Below are 12,822 nucleotides of genomic sequence, written 5' to 3'. Positions count from 1 at the left end.
TACTAATTGATTTAGACACATATCTAAATGTCTTTGAGAGCAGGTTTCTTTTTAATATATAATAAGGGTGGGATTGCATTTAAACCTAAACTTTAATGCTTGATTGTTGGAAGGATGGGGTTATTGATTTTAATTATTTAAAAATGTTGTGCCAAGTTAAAAGCGCATTAGAGTGATAGATTTGTCAGATTCAACGAATAATCTTAGAAATTTTGAAGTTTCAGTTTGAAAATTTTCAACATATGGATTTGATTTTTCTCAAACAACCTTTATGCTATTAGTTATGTTCAGGGATCTTTATCAGTAATGTCTAAGCAGCAAGAAACGTTCATTATCTAGCTCGTAATATCATTTCTAAGTTATGCACTAAAATTTATTAAAAACTATCCATAAGTATTTAACTAAGTTCAAATTTTAGCGATGATATTAATATTCATGAATTATAGAACGAACATAAAGATTTATTACAAACTGAGAAAAGTTTACAATCATCGACCTCCTGAAAGATGAGATGCTGCGACTGTAGATGATTGGGATGTTCCATTGTAAGTGGAAGTTGTATACATCATGGAGAAACCATCGAAGCCCTCACCATGGGCAAATGCTAAGCCACTGGAAGAGAGACTGAGTGATGATAGTTCCGGAGAAGGCATATCTCCATCTAAAATCTGAACAACATGGCGCATGGTTGGCCTTGCTTCAGGCTGCGAGTGGGAGCATATCAACCCAAGTTTTAAGACCAGCTCAACTTCCTCAGCTGCATAATCTGAACCCAAATATGGATCCTTTGCCTCAAGAATATCACCTTTGCACCAACAAGAATACACCCAGTCCACCAAGATGACATTGTTTGTTGGAGACTGTAATATTGGCCTTCTTCCACAAGCAACTTCAAGCATAAATGCCCCAAAAGCAAACACATCGGTGCAAGGTGTAGCTCTCCCGGTTCGAGTATGCTCAGGAGCCAAATAACCAAGTGTGCCCATAATGTGAGTTGTTTGTGGTTCAGTTCCATGATCATATAATCTAGCAAGCCCAAAATCTCCCAGTCTTCCATTTAGTTCACCATCAAGCAAAACATTGCTAGCCTTAACATCCCTGTGAATCACAACTTGCTCCCATTCTTCATGTAAATAAAACAATCCTGATGCTACGCCTTTGATGACTCTGAATCTTTGTCTCCAATTAAGGGTGAGCTTTGGCTGGCCATACAAGTACTTATCGAGACTTCCATTTGGCATGTAGTCATAGACCAAAAGTAGCTCATCCTTACGCCGGCAATATCCCAAGAGTTGAACCAAGTTCCGGTGACGGAGACGACCGATACTCACAATTTCTGCTATGAATTCTTTCATCCCTTGTCTCGATTCATGTGAGACTCTTTTCACGGCAACCTCAAGTTTACTGGTTGGAAGAACTCCTCTATAGACTTTTCCAAAGCCACCGGAACCCAATAGCTCCTTGTCTTTGAATCCTTTTGTAGCAACATACAGATCTTTAAACTTGAATCTATGAGGCCCATACTCAAGCTCCCAATCTTCAACAACTTCAGCAAATTTCCTCTTCCTCCTCATGAAATAAACTACACCTGAAATTGCTGCCAAAATCACAATCACTGAAATCAAAGGCAACCCGTTTGTCAAAAGCCTTGATATTTTCTTCGGTCCTACACGAGGAAGCTTTGGAAGCTGAGACAGGGTAAGCTCTCGCGCCTGACCATTCATCTTAAAGCTCCAACCCAAGACATAATGAGATGTGAGAACAGAACCAGTTGAGGATGAAAAACCAACATACATCCCATTGTTAACTATTGAAGAAAGATCAAGAGGCAAAGATAAAAGTGGAATCTTGGGTTTAGAATGTCTAAATGGAGCTAAAGTAACATCCATTCGCTTCTCTAGACCATGATATTCGACCCAAACTTGTATCCTTTGCCCAATCAGGCTCAGGTTTCTAAACTGACGGCTTCCATCCTCGTGATATCCTGCCGGAAAAGATAAATTAGACTTTAACCCGTTTATATCAATCCCAACGTGATTGTCATTGATGTCATCAAACTGGGGACTTAGTAGCGTATCGAATTCTACAGCAACAACGTGGTTTCTACCGTCGCCATTGTTGGACTTGTTGAAGAGTCCGAGATATTGGCCTGGATCAGCTCCGGGGAGGCCCCTGGTTGGTGAAACCACGAAAGCCATTCCGTGTGCGCTGACAGTTGGGTATTGAGGGATAATAGCGAAGACAAAGGTGGTAGAGAAGGAAGAAACAGAACGGCTGGTTGAGTTGTTGAAGTTTACAAGGTGAGGATAGAAAGCATGTCCTTGTTGTCTTTCGGTTTCATTGGTGAGTTTTAGGAGTCCATTGGAAGTGAGCACTGCGATGCCATCAAGGCTTAGATTAGCCAACCGGAATCCATTGTAGATGAAACCAAAATCATCTCTGGCTGCTAAGCTTACCAGAAGAGTTAGCAGAATTGCTAATCTGAAAGTGAAACACATTGCCACAGTCGCTGTTTACTTTGCTTCTCTTTCGGTTTTGTCTTTGGTTCTCTAATATTTGACCTTTATTTATTTATGGATCACGTTATGGTGCTTGAGATCAGTATGAAAGTCCATAGAATCTCTACCATGAAATAGATTTGATTTTGATGACAGATTAATTATGGTTAAAATCCCTGCTGAAAATTGAGATTTAATGTTGTATTTTTATTTTGGAATAATTTGATCATCTTTTATAATATTATTTGAAGGTTGATATTATTGGTTGTTACATGAGTCAATAATAAATTTAAAATGATTAAGATTATTCAAAAATTTATTTATGGTACCACTTTAACAGTAGAATCTAACAATCTAATATAGAATAGCTAGGTTTTTACTAAAAACAAAAAAGGAATTTTACCTTTGTTGGCTTAGTTATAGTTAAATGTAAAAGTATTTTCCTGAAATTACTATTGAATTTTTTATACGGTTTAATTTCATTAAAAGGGTAGGTGCATGATAAATAGGGCATTGTACTAGAAAAGGCCCATTTCCAACATTATTTACGGAAATAGGTTACTAAATAAATTATTTACTGGAATGGTCTAAAAAATGCAAAATGCTCCGACGTGAACGCGTTTTCAGGACCAAGCGCAGAAAAGCACATTGACGTGGGAGTGTTTTACCCTTTGTTAGCAAAAGCGCGCTAACGTGGGAGCGCTTTACCCCGTGTCAGCAAAAGCGTGCTGACGTGAGCGCACTTTACACCGTGTTTGATTAGGGTTTTTGGGTTATTTGTATATTAGGGCTTAGGGTTAGGGTTAGTGTTTTTGAAAAAATAAATTAGGGTTTAGGGTTTTAAAAAATAAATTAGGGTTTAATTTTTTTAATTGGTAAGTATTGTTCCGGAAGAAATAAATTTGACAATATGAGATATGAAAAAAAATTGATGTGATGTATTCTGAAAAAATTATTTTGATGAGATGGATTTGTTTTTTGTACAGTCAGTAATTGTACAAAAAAAGCTTCCAACTGGACGTTTTTTTGTATAGTTGATTCTGAAAAAATAATTTTGAGAAGATGGTTCTGAAAAAATATCTAGGGATTCATGGGAAATCTGATAGTTAGGGTTGAAAAACGCTTCCAGCAGGATGCACTGTCAGCAAAAGTACTAAAAAAGCTCCTAGTTGGATGCTTTTTTCAGTAGTTCTGGTGACAGTGCATCCCACTATCCCTTAGACTATAAATCAGCCAAATTTCATTCTCTTGTTGCATAAGCTATAGCAAGAGAAATTGAAGAAGTTGAGAAGGTATAGGTTGATTTATCGTATTATAATATTTATACAAATCATTATATTTTTGCATAATGTTTTTTGTTTTGAATTTCTTTTGACAGATAATTTGGTTGAAAATGAGTGAACGTATTAGTGCTGTTATTTACTACGACGATGAGGTCCGTGACATAGAGAACGACATTGTTTTTTTATCGGAGAACACAGCGCGACTGGTTTTTAACCAGAACATAGAATTGATAGAACTTCGTAAAAAAATTAGGCACAAAATCTTTAGAACAACGCCAATGAGAGTTTCGTCTATTAAGTATCGATTTTGTGCTTTGGCTGATCTTGTGACATATGACTCATTTGATATTAAAGGTCCTCGTAGCTTGGAGGCGATGGTGCAGACTCACCTCGCTAGTGAATCACCCTATCTTGAGTTATATGTGAAATTTTTATCGCCAAATAAAACACTTGCGGCTTTAACATCTTCTACTGTTCGAGAGGAATGCACGACCCATGCTCGACACTCCGTTAGTGGGAGGCAAAACACGAAACCGTATATTTTTTGTGGTAGTACAGAATACACGACCCCTACATGACACTCCGTCAGTGGATGTTCGTGGGTCGATGTTTAATGCTGGAAATACTTACTGGGGAATGTCATCAACTTTTAGTGGTTGGTAATCCACATTTGATTGGGGACGTTATGAAACATACACGAGAAGGGATGATGTATTCCCTACGACGTCCACCGGTGAGGGGACCTCCTACGTTGTAGATGTTGGTGGGTCAGATGATGAGTCCGATGTGGATTCACCCCGAGAGCCCGGATGATGAGTTAGATGTTGGTGGGGTGGTGTAGGAACCCGAGTCATACAATGCGAACATGTTCAAATCGAAATAACTCTTAATTTATTAAATGAAACAATGAAAAAATAATTTGTATTATCTCATTCAAAAGAACTTCTATTTTATTAAATGAAATAATATAAAAATAGTTTGTACAAAAATATTCAAAACAACTTCTGTTTTATTAAATGAAACAATATAAAAACAATTTGTACAAATATATTAAAAAATCAATGCATGTGCTGGTCGGGATCAGTGCCACATGGGGGTGGTCGACGGTTATGCGATGGATTTCTTTTTGGTTCAGTTTCCAGTGGGGTTGTGGTTGTTCAGGATTAGCTTTTGGTTGTGGGTGTTGGGAGGATGACCTAACTGGATAAAACAAAGATTGCGAAGGTGTTTGCATCACCCACGACGGAGGCGTTTGAATCCCATAAGGCGATAGAGATTGGAAATGAGATGAGCTCCCCGATGGTGCCTCATGCGGTTCCTCCAACAATAATGGCCTATATATTGTCGGTTGAGTCGGAGTCATCGGGAGATGAGATGCACCGGGCCATGTGTTCCAACCATGCATAAGAGTGGAAAAAGGAAACATATAAGGTTATGATACATATAAGGGTTAGGATATGCACCTGGCATAATTTGAAGGGGCTGTGGTGTGGGCACCGTCACTTGCTCCGTTGGGGTCGGTGATTGCGTGGGCCCTGTTGATGGGCCCGCCTCGCCAACCATTGTCTTTGGATTTAAAGGGCTTTGTTGTTCCCTTTCGACACGGAATTACAGACGTCTCTACTCTTCCAAGAGCAAATATGGCTTGCCATGGATCCTAAACCATAACATGTAATCCGGCTTGCACACTAACTCCAGAACAATAATCGGTTCGCGAGTAGGTATATTATCATACCAATTTTCTCACATTTTAATATATTCTGAGTGTAAGTCCAGCGAATGCGTATTCGATCGCTATAAGTCGATTTTGTGCTCATCATCGAATACCTCAGGTGCTACGGGAATCGATTATTGGAATTTAAATTGCCGCAACACTCTATACGTTTGGTGCATCTTGATGGTAGCGTAGTTGACCAATGGGACCTTAGTGTGCCAGATGTTCGGATTCTGTAGGAATTCATCCAGAATTACTGTCTGAATTGCAAGATCCTCGTATATTGTCTATTGAAACTATATGAACAAGATAAAAATATTACTTATATACAAAATACTAAATACTAAATACGAAATCGACTATGTTATGTATATATAGTTCAAAATGAAATAAATACTTACAAGTGTTTCCGACCGTTGGTCTAAGAAGCCGTATATTTTCAAGAGCGATAGGTATTCCCCGTAACTCTCCAAATGGTTCAACCTATTTAAATAAAATTTTAGTATAAAATTATATTTTAAATCTATGTAATAATTGTAAAATCTAATATAAATTTTATCTTGTTAAGAGTGAGAATGTATACATGTAGTTCACTTGAGGACATAAAAATGGAAAGTGAAACTGAGCCCATGATTGTAGCAGTGAGAGGCAACCTCCGATTTTGATTTTATTTGGTTACGTCGCCCGACACATCTCCCGATACAATGATTTTGATTTTATTTAGTTGCGTCGCCCAACACATCTCTCGATACAATGACGACAACACAGAAAACCCCCAACTAAATTCGCCAGCTGCTCTAAAATCGATGAGTTTCAGCAGCCACCTCAGACGTACGAGGTTTCGTGACTTGTCTGGCATCAGATAACCTTCGAGGATCTAAAGGATGTATGCCCAAGCATATCGTACTCTTTCTACTGCAGTTGAATCATCTCCCGGCTCCGAGAATGTGTCTCGTAACCAATCCATATTGATCCGACCTCTGTAAATAATATTCAGAATCGCACCCAAAAGATCATAGGATATGGCTCCCCAATCAGTAGATTGAGCGAACCCGGTGAGTACGAACCCATCCACCGGTAACCGCAATGTCCTCCAAAGTGATAGTACACTCCCCGCATGGAAGATGGAATGTGTGCATCTCGGGTCTCCACCTCTCCACGACTGCACTGATGAGTTTCGGGTCCAACTTGCACCCCCGACCTATATTGGCCACGTGCCAAAAACCTGCTTCCCTCAAGTAATTTTCAATCAACGGTGATGGAGGACCAGACATATTATGAATAAAACATTGTAACACTCGATCTACCGACTGATATAAAAAATTATAAAAAAAATTATTAATTAAATTACAAAAATGAAATAAAAATATTAAATAATATTTAAAAAATTAAAATTAACCCTTACCAGTTTCATTTGGTCGACGAAGATATGTTTATCATCGAGACGGATTAATTGTCTGGTCATTACTAACAAGATCAAATTTCTTAGAAATTATAAAAAAAAAATCATACTAATTTAGAAAAAGTTAAAAATTTAGAGAGCTTTGAGAGCATTTTTGAGAAATTTAGAGAGAAATTTGGAAGAATTATAATTTGAAAGAAATTTTGTGTGAAAAAAATGGTGGGGGGTTTATAATTTTTTTTCCTGACCGTTGGTCCCAACGGTCAAATTTTTAAATGACCGTTGGGGGGAAACACATGGGTAAAGCGCTCCCACGTCAGCACGCTTTTGCTGACACAGGGTAAAACGCTCTCACGTCAACGCGCTTTTCTGCATTTTCCCCTAAAAACGTGTCCACGTCAAAGCATTTTGTATTTTTTAGACCATTCCAGTAAATAATATTTTGAGTGTTTCTTGTACAATGCACTGATAAATAATATTTGAAGGAGTACATGATTACATGTTAAAAATAATTTCAGCAAATCTTGCATTAAAAAAATATTTTGAACTTTTTTTTGTTTAAAATAAAAAGGTAAGAAAAATGGACGGATTGCCGAGAACTTTTTTGAAATTTGAGTAAATCACGACTTGCCTTACAAAATCCTATTACTGCTTTAGACTAGAGGTGCTCATGGGCCGGGCCGGGCTCAAAAAATTTTTTAGCCCGCGTCCTAGGCCCGGCCCGACCCAAAATATGGGCCTAAATTTTTGTCCAGGCCTGGCCCGGGAAAAAATTCCTAAGCCCGTGCCTAGCCTGGCCCATTTTTTTAATAAAAACTAAAAATTTATTTTAAAAATAAAAAATAAAAAAAATATTTTAAAAATATTTTAAAATTAAAAATTAAAAATATATCTTTATTGTATATTCGGGCCAGGCCAAAAAAGTGGTGCCCGAGGCCCGGCCCGTTTTCTAAACGGGCCTCGTTCTTTGCTCAAACCCATATTTCAGGCCAATATTTTTGCCCGAATCCTCCCATATTTCGGACGGGCCGTCGGACCATTTCGGGCCCCCGGCCCATGAGCACCTCTACTTTAGACTCTCTATAAATTTAAATCATAATATATATTGAAAGCCTAAAGCTTTTTCTGGAAAAACTCACACCAAACCAAGTTCCAATTTAACCTATTTTTTTGACAAAATTTTCTTTAAAATTCTTGCATGCGTGTTTACTTTTAATACCATCGAGACTTCAAAATTTTCCATAAAAGGAGAAAATTGTTTTAGGTGTTGTTTATCTTCTTCTTCTTTTTTTAATTTGGCCCAAAGATCCAAAACGATGAGTTTTTAATGATATCGACTTCATTGAACGTTTTGAAACCTTGCCAGAGAAAGCCATAACCTCCACCAAGAATATTAAACATGGAAATTAAAAAAAAAAAAGTTTTTAGTAAACTTGGAGGTCAAAAAACCTTGCCAAAAAATGTATTCTGGTGTTTAAACAGTTAACCGAACCAAATTAGTATTAACTAAATTAATTGAAATTTTTAATCCGTTAACCGAACCAAAATATTACGATTAATTTGGTCAGTTAGCCGAATTAACCGAAATTTATATTTTTATTTTTTTTAAAACAAGTATAAAACATATAAAAATAAATTAATAATGTTCATTTGGCTGAATTAACCGAATCAGTAATAACCTAATATATATAATATTTAATATTATTTATTAAGTTCGACTAATTTGGTTAATTATCTAATTTCGAATCGAATTAAGCATTAACCGAAATTTAAAAAAGAAAAATTTTTAACCGACCTTCAACCGAACTAGATCGATTAACCGCATTAGATTAATTCGGTCGGTTAATTCGATTTTAACTGAAGTTTAAACACCCCTAATTCAAACTATAGAAATTAATAAGTATTCCTGCAGCGGTTATTAGGAAATGTAGAGATGTTTTGAGAGGTGTTGAAAAATTTATAAAAATGTATTGACATGCAATATACATTATTTAATTTTATGAATTTATCTTTGATTTAATAAAAGTGATTATGAATTTTTTAAAATTAATTAGAATATAAAAATATAAAAAAAATTGAAGCCAACAAATTCACATCTTAGTATAGTATAAATGTAAACAAAAATATAAATTTATATAAAATAGTGGTTAAAAGTGTTGTTAGATACATACATTATTACTTCTCTTGATATTGTCTAAATCAAAACACAATTTTTCTCTTCCGTTTGTTACTTTTCTTTTATTTTCTTTCGTTTATTCTTAGTCAACAGTCACTCGATAGGATATTAAATAACAATGTTAATACAACAAAAAAGTCGACAGGCCCACCCACTAAAGAAGAAAACAGAAGAGCAAATGTTGGTCGTTGAGATTGGCACTATGGTTAGGTACCACATAATGTATCTCACTTTTACACTTGTTTGTAGATAATTTATGTAAGTTAATAAAATTAAATTTATAAAAAATTATTTTATAGGTTCATTAATCTTTGTTATTGTAATAACAATGTTATAGAATGGAACGCACCTTAATACGTTTTTGTTAGAGTGTGCCTAAAGACCAATCATATGAAGATTATAATAAAATATTGGTTTACCTAGTTTATTAATAAATACGTTGTCATTATTATTTTCAGTCATTATTTTTGTATTAAATAAATTACATATTGATAAAGTCCTAAGAATGATCATTCTTAAATTTCCTTAGTCAAGTATTTTGTAAATTTGGACAATAATAATGCATTGAAACTAATATGTGCTTTATTGATGACAAGTGTTGTTATGGATATGTGATATAAAGTCAACACATGAGTATATGTTAGAAACCGATATATTGGACTAATCCACTATGAGAATGCTTCTTGGATTATTATGGAATAGTCACAATATTTCTCATAGTAATAATTGTATGTATGATCTTTAGACTTGAGATCACCATCGTTCCAACATCGTGAGTCATATGCTTTGACACAATCAAATGTGTTCCATAAATAGTTGTATTATAAAGACTGATGTTGGGTGTACCACAATCTGTGTAGTAGGATTTGTCCCTCCTACATAATTAGAGCAATATCTCATGTCACTTGTTTAAATGAGACTAGAAATGCATGATCATACTCAAGAAATCAAGAAACAAGATATTGTATTATGCAAGTGTGACTATTTCATAATCTGTATTCAATAGATATCTAAGGACAAAGGGATACCAGAAAATGTCTTGATGGTGATAGAAAATTGTGACGAAAAATTTTGTATCACGGTTATAGCTGATTAGAGATGGGTTAGTGACAACCTAGAGACAAAAATAACATTTAGAAACTTTTCTGAAAAAATCCACAGCAGACCTTGCTCAAAATTTTTGACATGCTTTTCTTTAAAATTCTTGCATGCATGTTTATTTTTTTAATACCATCGAGACTTCATAAAAGGAGGAAAATGTTTTAGGTGTTTTGAAATCTTGCCAACCTCCACCAACAATCTTAAACACGGAAATTTTTGAGAAAAAAAGTCTTTAGTAAACCCGGTGTTATTGAGTTCAAAATACCTCGCCCAACTGCAACGACATATTAGGGATTTCTATTATAAACTGGAATATATATTTAAAAATTATAAAATGTATTATTTAATAAATCTTAAAAATAAGCATATAAAATTTCGTGCAACACACGTATATGAGAACGAGTGTTAATAAAAAACTCGAGTTATCATTTAAATTTTATGAATTTATCTTTGATTTGATAAAATTAGTGGTTATGATTTTTTAAAAAATTAATTAATAAAAATAATTTCAATAATTGTAATTAATTTACTATATTAAAATTTAGCAACTAACTAGAATATAAATAAAATTATAAAAAATTGAATCCAACAAGTTCAGACAAAATATTTTAGTATGGTATAAATGTAAAAAGAAAGTACGTATAGAATAATGATTAAAACTCTTTAAGACACCTGCTTTACATGAATTCAAAACATTTACCTCATTACTTATCTTAATATTGTACAAGAAAATGTGCAAATAAAACAAAACACAACTTTTCTCTCTTTCATTCATAATATTTTTTTTATATTCCTTCTCTTTTTTTTCTTTTCTTCCTGTCAAGAGTCACCCGTTAGGATGTTGAACAACAATATTAATACTAAAAAAAAAGTCGATAAGCCCACCCAATAAAGAAGAAGAAAAAAAGAGTAGATGTATCACCGACTTTAAATAAAGAGAAGCACATTGCAGTGCACATAATGGAAAGAAAAAAATATGGATTCATATAACGATAAAGAAAATGAGATGTTTAGATTTGGTGAAAAAATAGGCGCCTCTCAAGAGTTGCAATCAACAGTTCATAATATAATTTCCAGGCAACAAGGGAGACCACCGAAGGAGATAATGATGAATCATTTGCATGATCCGATTGAGTTGAAATCGGCAATGGAAGGGTTAGTTTGTGACCTTGAAAGGATCTTAGAGAAAACTCTTATGGATGGTGATTCTTAAATTGTTGAGGAGCGTATGGTTGTTGAGGATGCTTGGAGTGATGAGGTGGTTTAGCAAGGTTGAATTTGAGTGTGATGATGCTTTGCTGGTGGAATTAATCTTGTCTAGTGGAGGAGGCAATAGTAGTTTAGTGGAATTAAAATTACTACATCATTTGCTGTGGCGAAGATGGGAGGTTCGTGTCCGACATATTCCGAGGGATCAAAATAGGGATGCGGATCACATGGCTAAATGTGTTGATATAGGGGACTCTTTGCTCTGTTTATTTGCAATTGTGTCGGTTTCGGTTAGAGATTTGTTGGTTGAAGATCGTAATGGGCCTAGATCCATTAATTGATGAATTGGTTGTTGTAATCGCCTAGTGCTTTCTGTTAGGATCGTCCCGATTAAGCAACGAACAAGTAAAAATAGTAGAAGAAATTGAGAAGATGAACACACAAATTTAACGTGAAAAAACCCCTCCAAAGAGGATAAAAAACCACGGGCAAAGATAATTTTTCTATAATGGCAAAAGAATGAAGAGTACAAAAGATGGAGATAAAACTAAACCTTGAAAACCCGGAAAACAAAGAACCCTCAAAACATAAACACAAAATTCTCTGAATGTGTTATGAGTTCTAATCTAATGGGTATTATTTCTAAGATTGTAAAAGAGCCTATTTATAGGCTAAATTAGTAAGTCAAATAAACTATACTAATAAATGCTAAATATATTATACTAATAAATACTAAATCTTCTAGAAAGAAAATATATTTTTGTTTAACTTGACTTGCAAGCAATCTCTTAGAATTTAGGTTACACAACTCTAACAATCTTCACCTTGACACGAATTCTTTCAATGCCATCTTTGCCAAAAACCGCCACGGGCCTATCTTGAACTATGCAGGGAATTAACTGAGTCGAATCTATGCTTAGAAGCTGGAAGACTTCTAGCCTTCGACTTGTGCACTGCCAAATCAAAACTAACCCGGGTCTGATTTTCACGAACACAGTGCCCTAACTTTTTAAAACTTGCATCCAAAAGAGAACGTCTCTTCAACGAAACGGTCATACCTTTTTCCCTCCTATGACCAAGTTGCCTCTGCTCCAAACGAGTTGACTTTGACTCCGTAACGGACGAGGGACGTCCGATTTCACCGGTCACTGTAGAACCTTCCAGAATATAAAGACTGCCAGTTCTTTTACCTTTTAACAAAACGAGAGCTCCACGAGATACTTTAATGTCGCTCGACTCGATGTTGATTCTGTATCCTTTCAAGTCTAAAATACTTAAGGAGATGAGATTCTTTCGTAAATCAGGTACATACCTTACATCTAAGAGTGTCATAATTGTCCCATCGTGTATCCTAATTTTAACAGTACCAATACCGATTATCTTACTAGATGAATCGTTTCCCATGTGCACAACTCCACCTTCAACTGAACTGTATGTGG

General features: G+C 35.2%; 1 protein-coding gene across 1 annotated transcript; it reads right to left on the bottom strand.

The window, feature by feature from the left end:
• Window positions 1–402: 402 nt before the first annotated feature.
• LOC105780728 (L-type lectin-domain containing receptor kinase IV.1) lies at window positions 403–2,637 on the bottom strand. The gene has a single exon (XM_012605210.2). The coding sequence runs from the start codon at window positions 2,496–2,498 to the stop codon at window positions 489–491; it is 2,010 nt and encodes a 669-aa protein (XP_012460664.1). The 5' UTR covers window positions 2,499–2,637; the 3' UTR covers window positions 403–488.
• Between the last annotated feature and the right edge of the window lie 10,185 nt (window positions 2,638–12,822).

Source organism: Gossypium raimondii, chromosome 4, assembly GCF_025698545.1.
Source record: "Gossypium raimondii isolate GPD5lz chromosome 4, ASM2569854v1, whole genome shotgun sequence".
Taxonomy (NCBI): domain Eukaryota; kingdom Viridiplantae; phylum Streptophyta; class Magnoliopsida; order Malvales; family Malvaceae; genus Gossypium; species Gossypium raimondii.
Note: the sequence above shows the minus strand (reverse complement) of the source record. Positions and strands in the feature narration are given on the sequence as shown.

Coding starts and splice junctions, on each gene's coding strand:
- LOC105780728 (XM_012605210.2), bottom strand. CDS start 2,498: ATGTGTTTCACTTTCAGATTAGCAATTCTGCTAACTCTTCTGGTAAGC.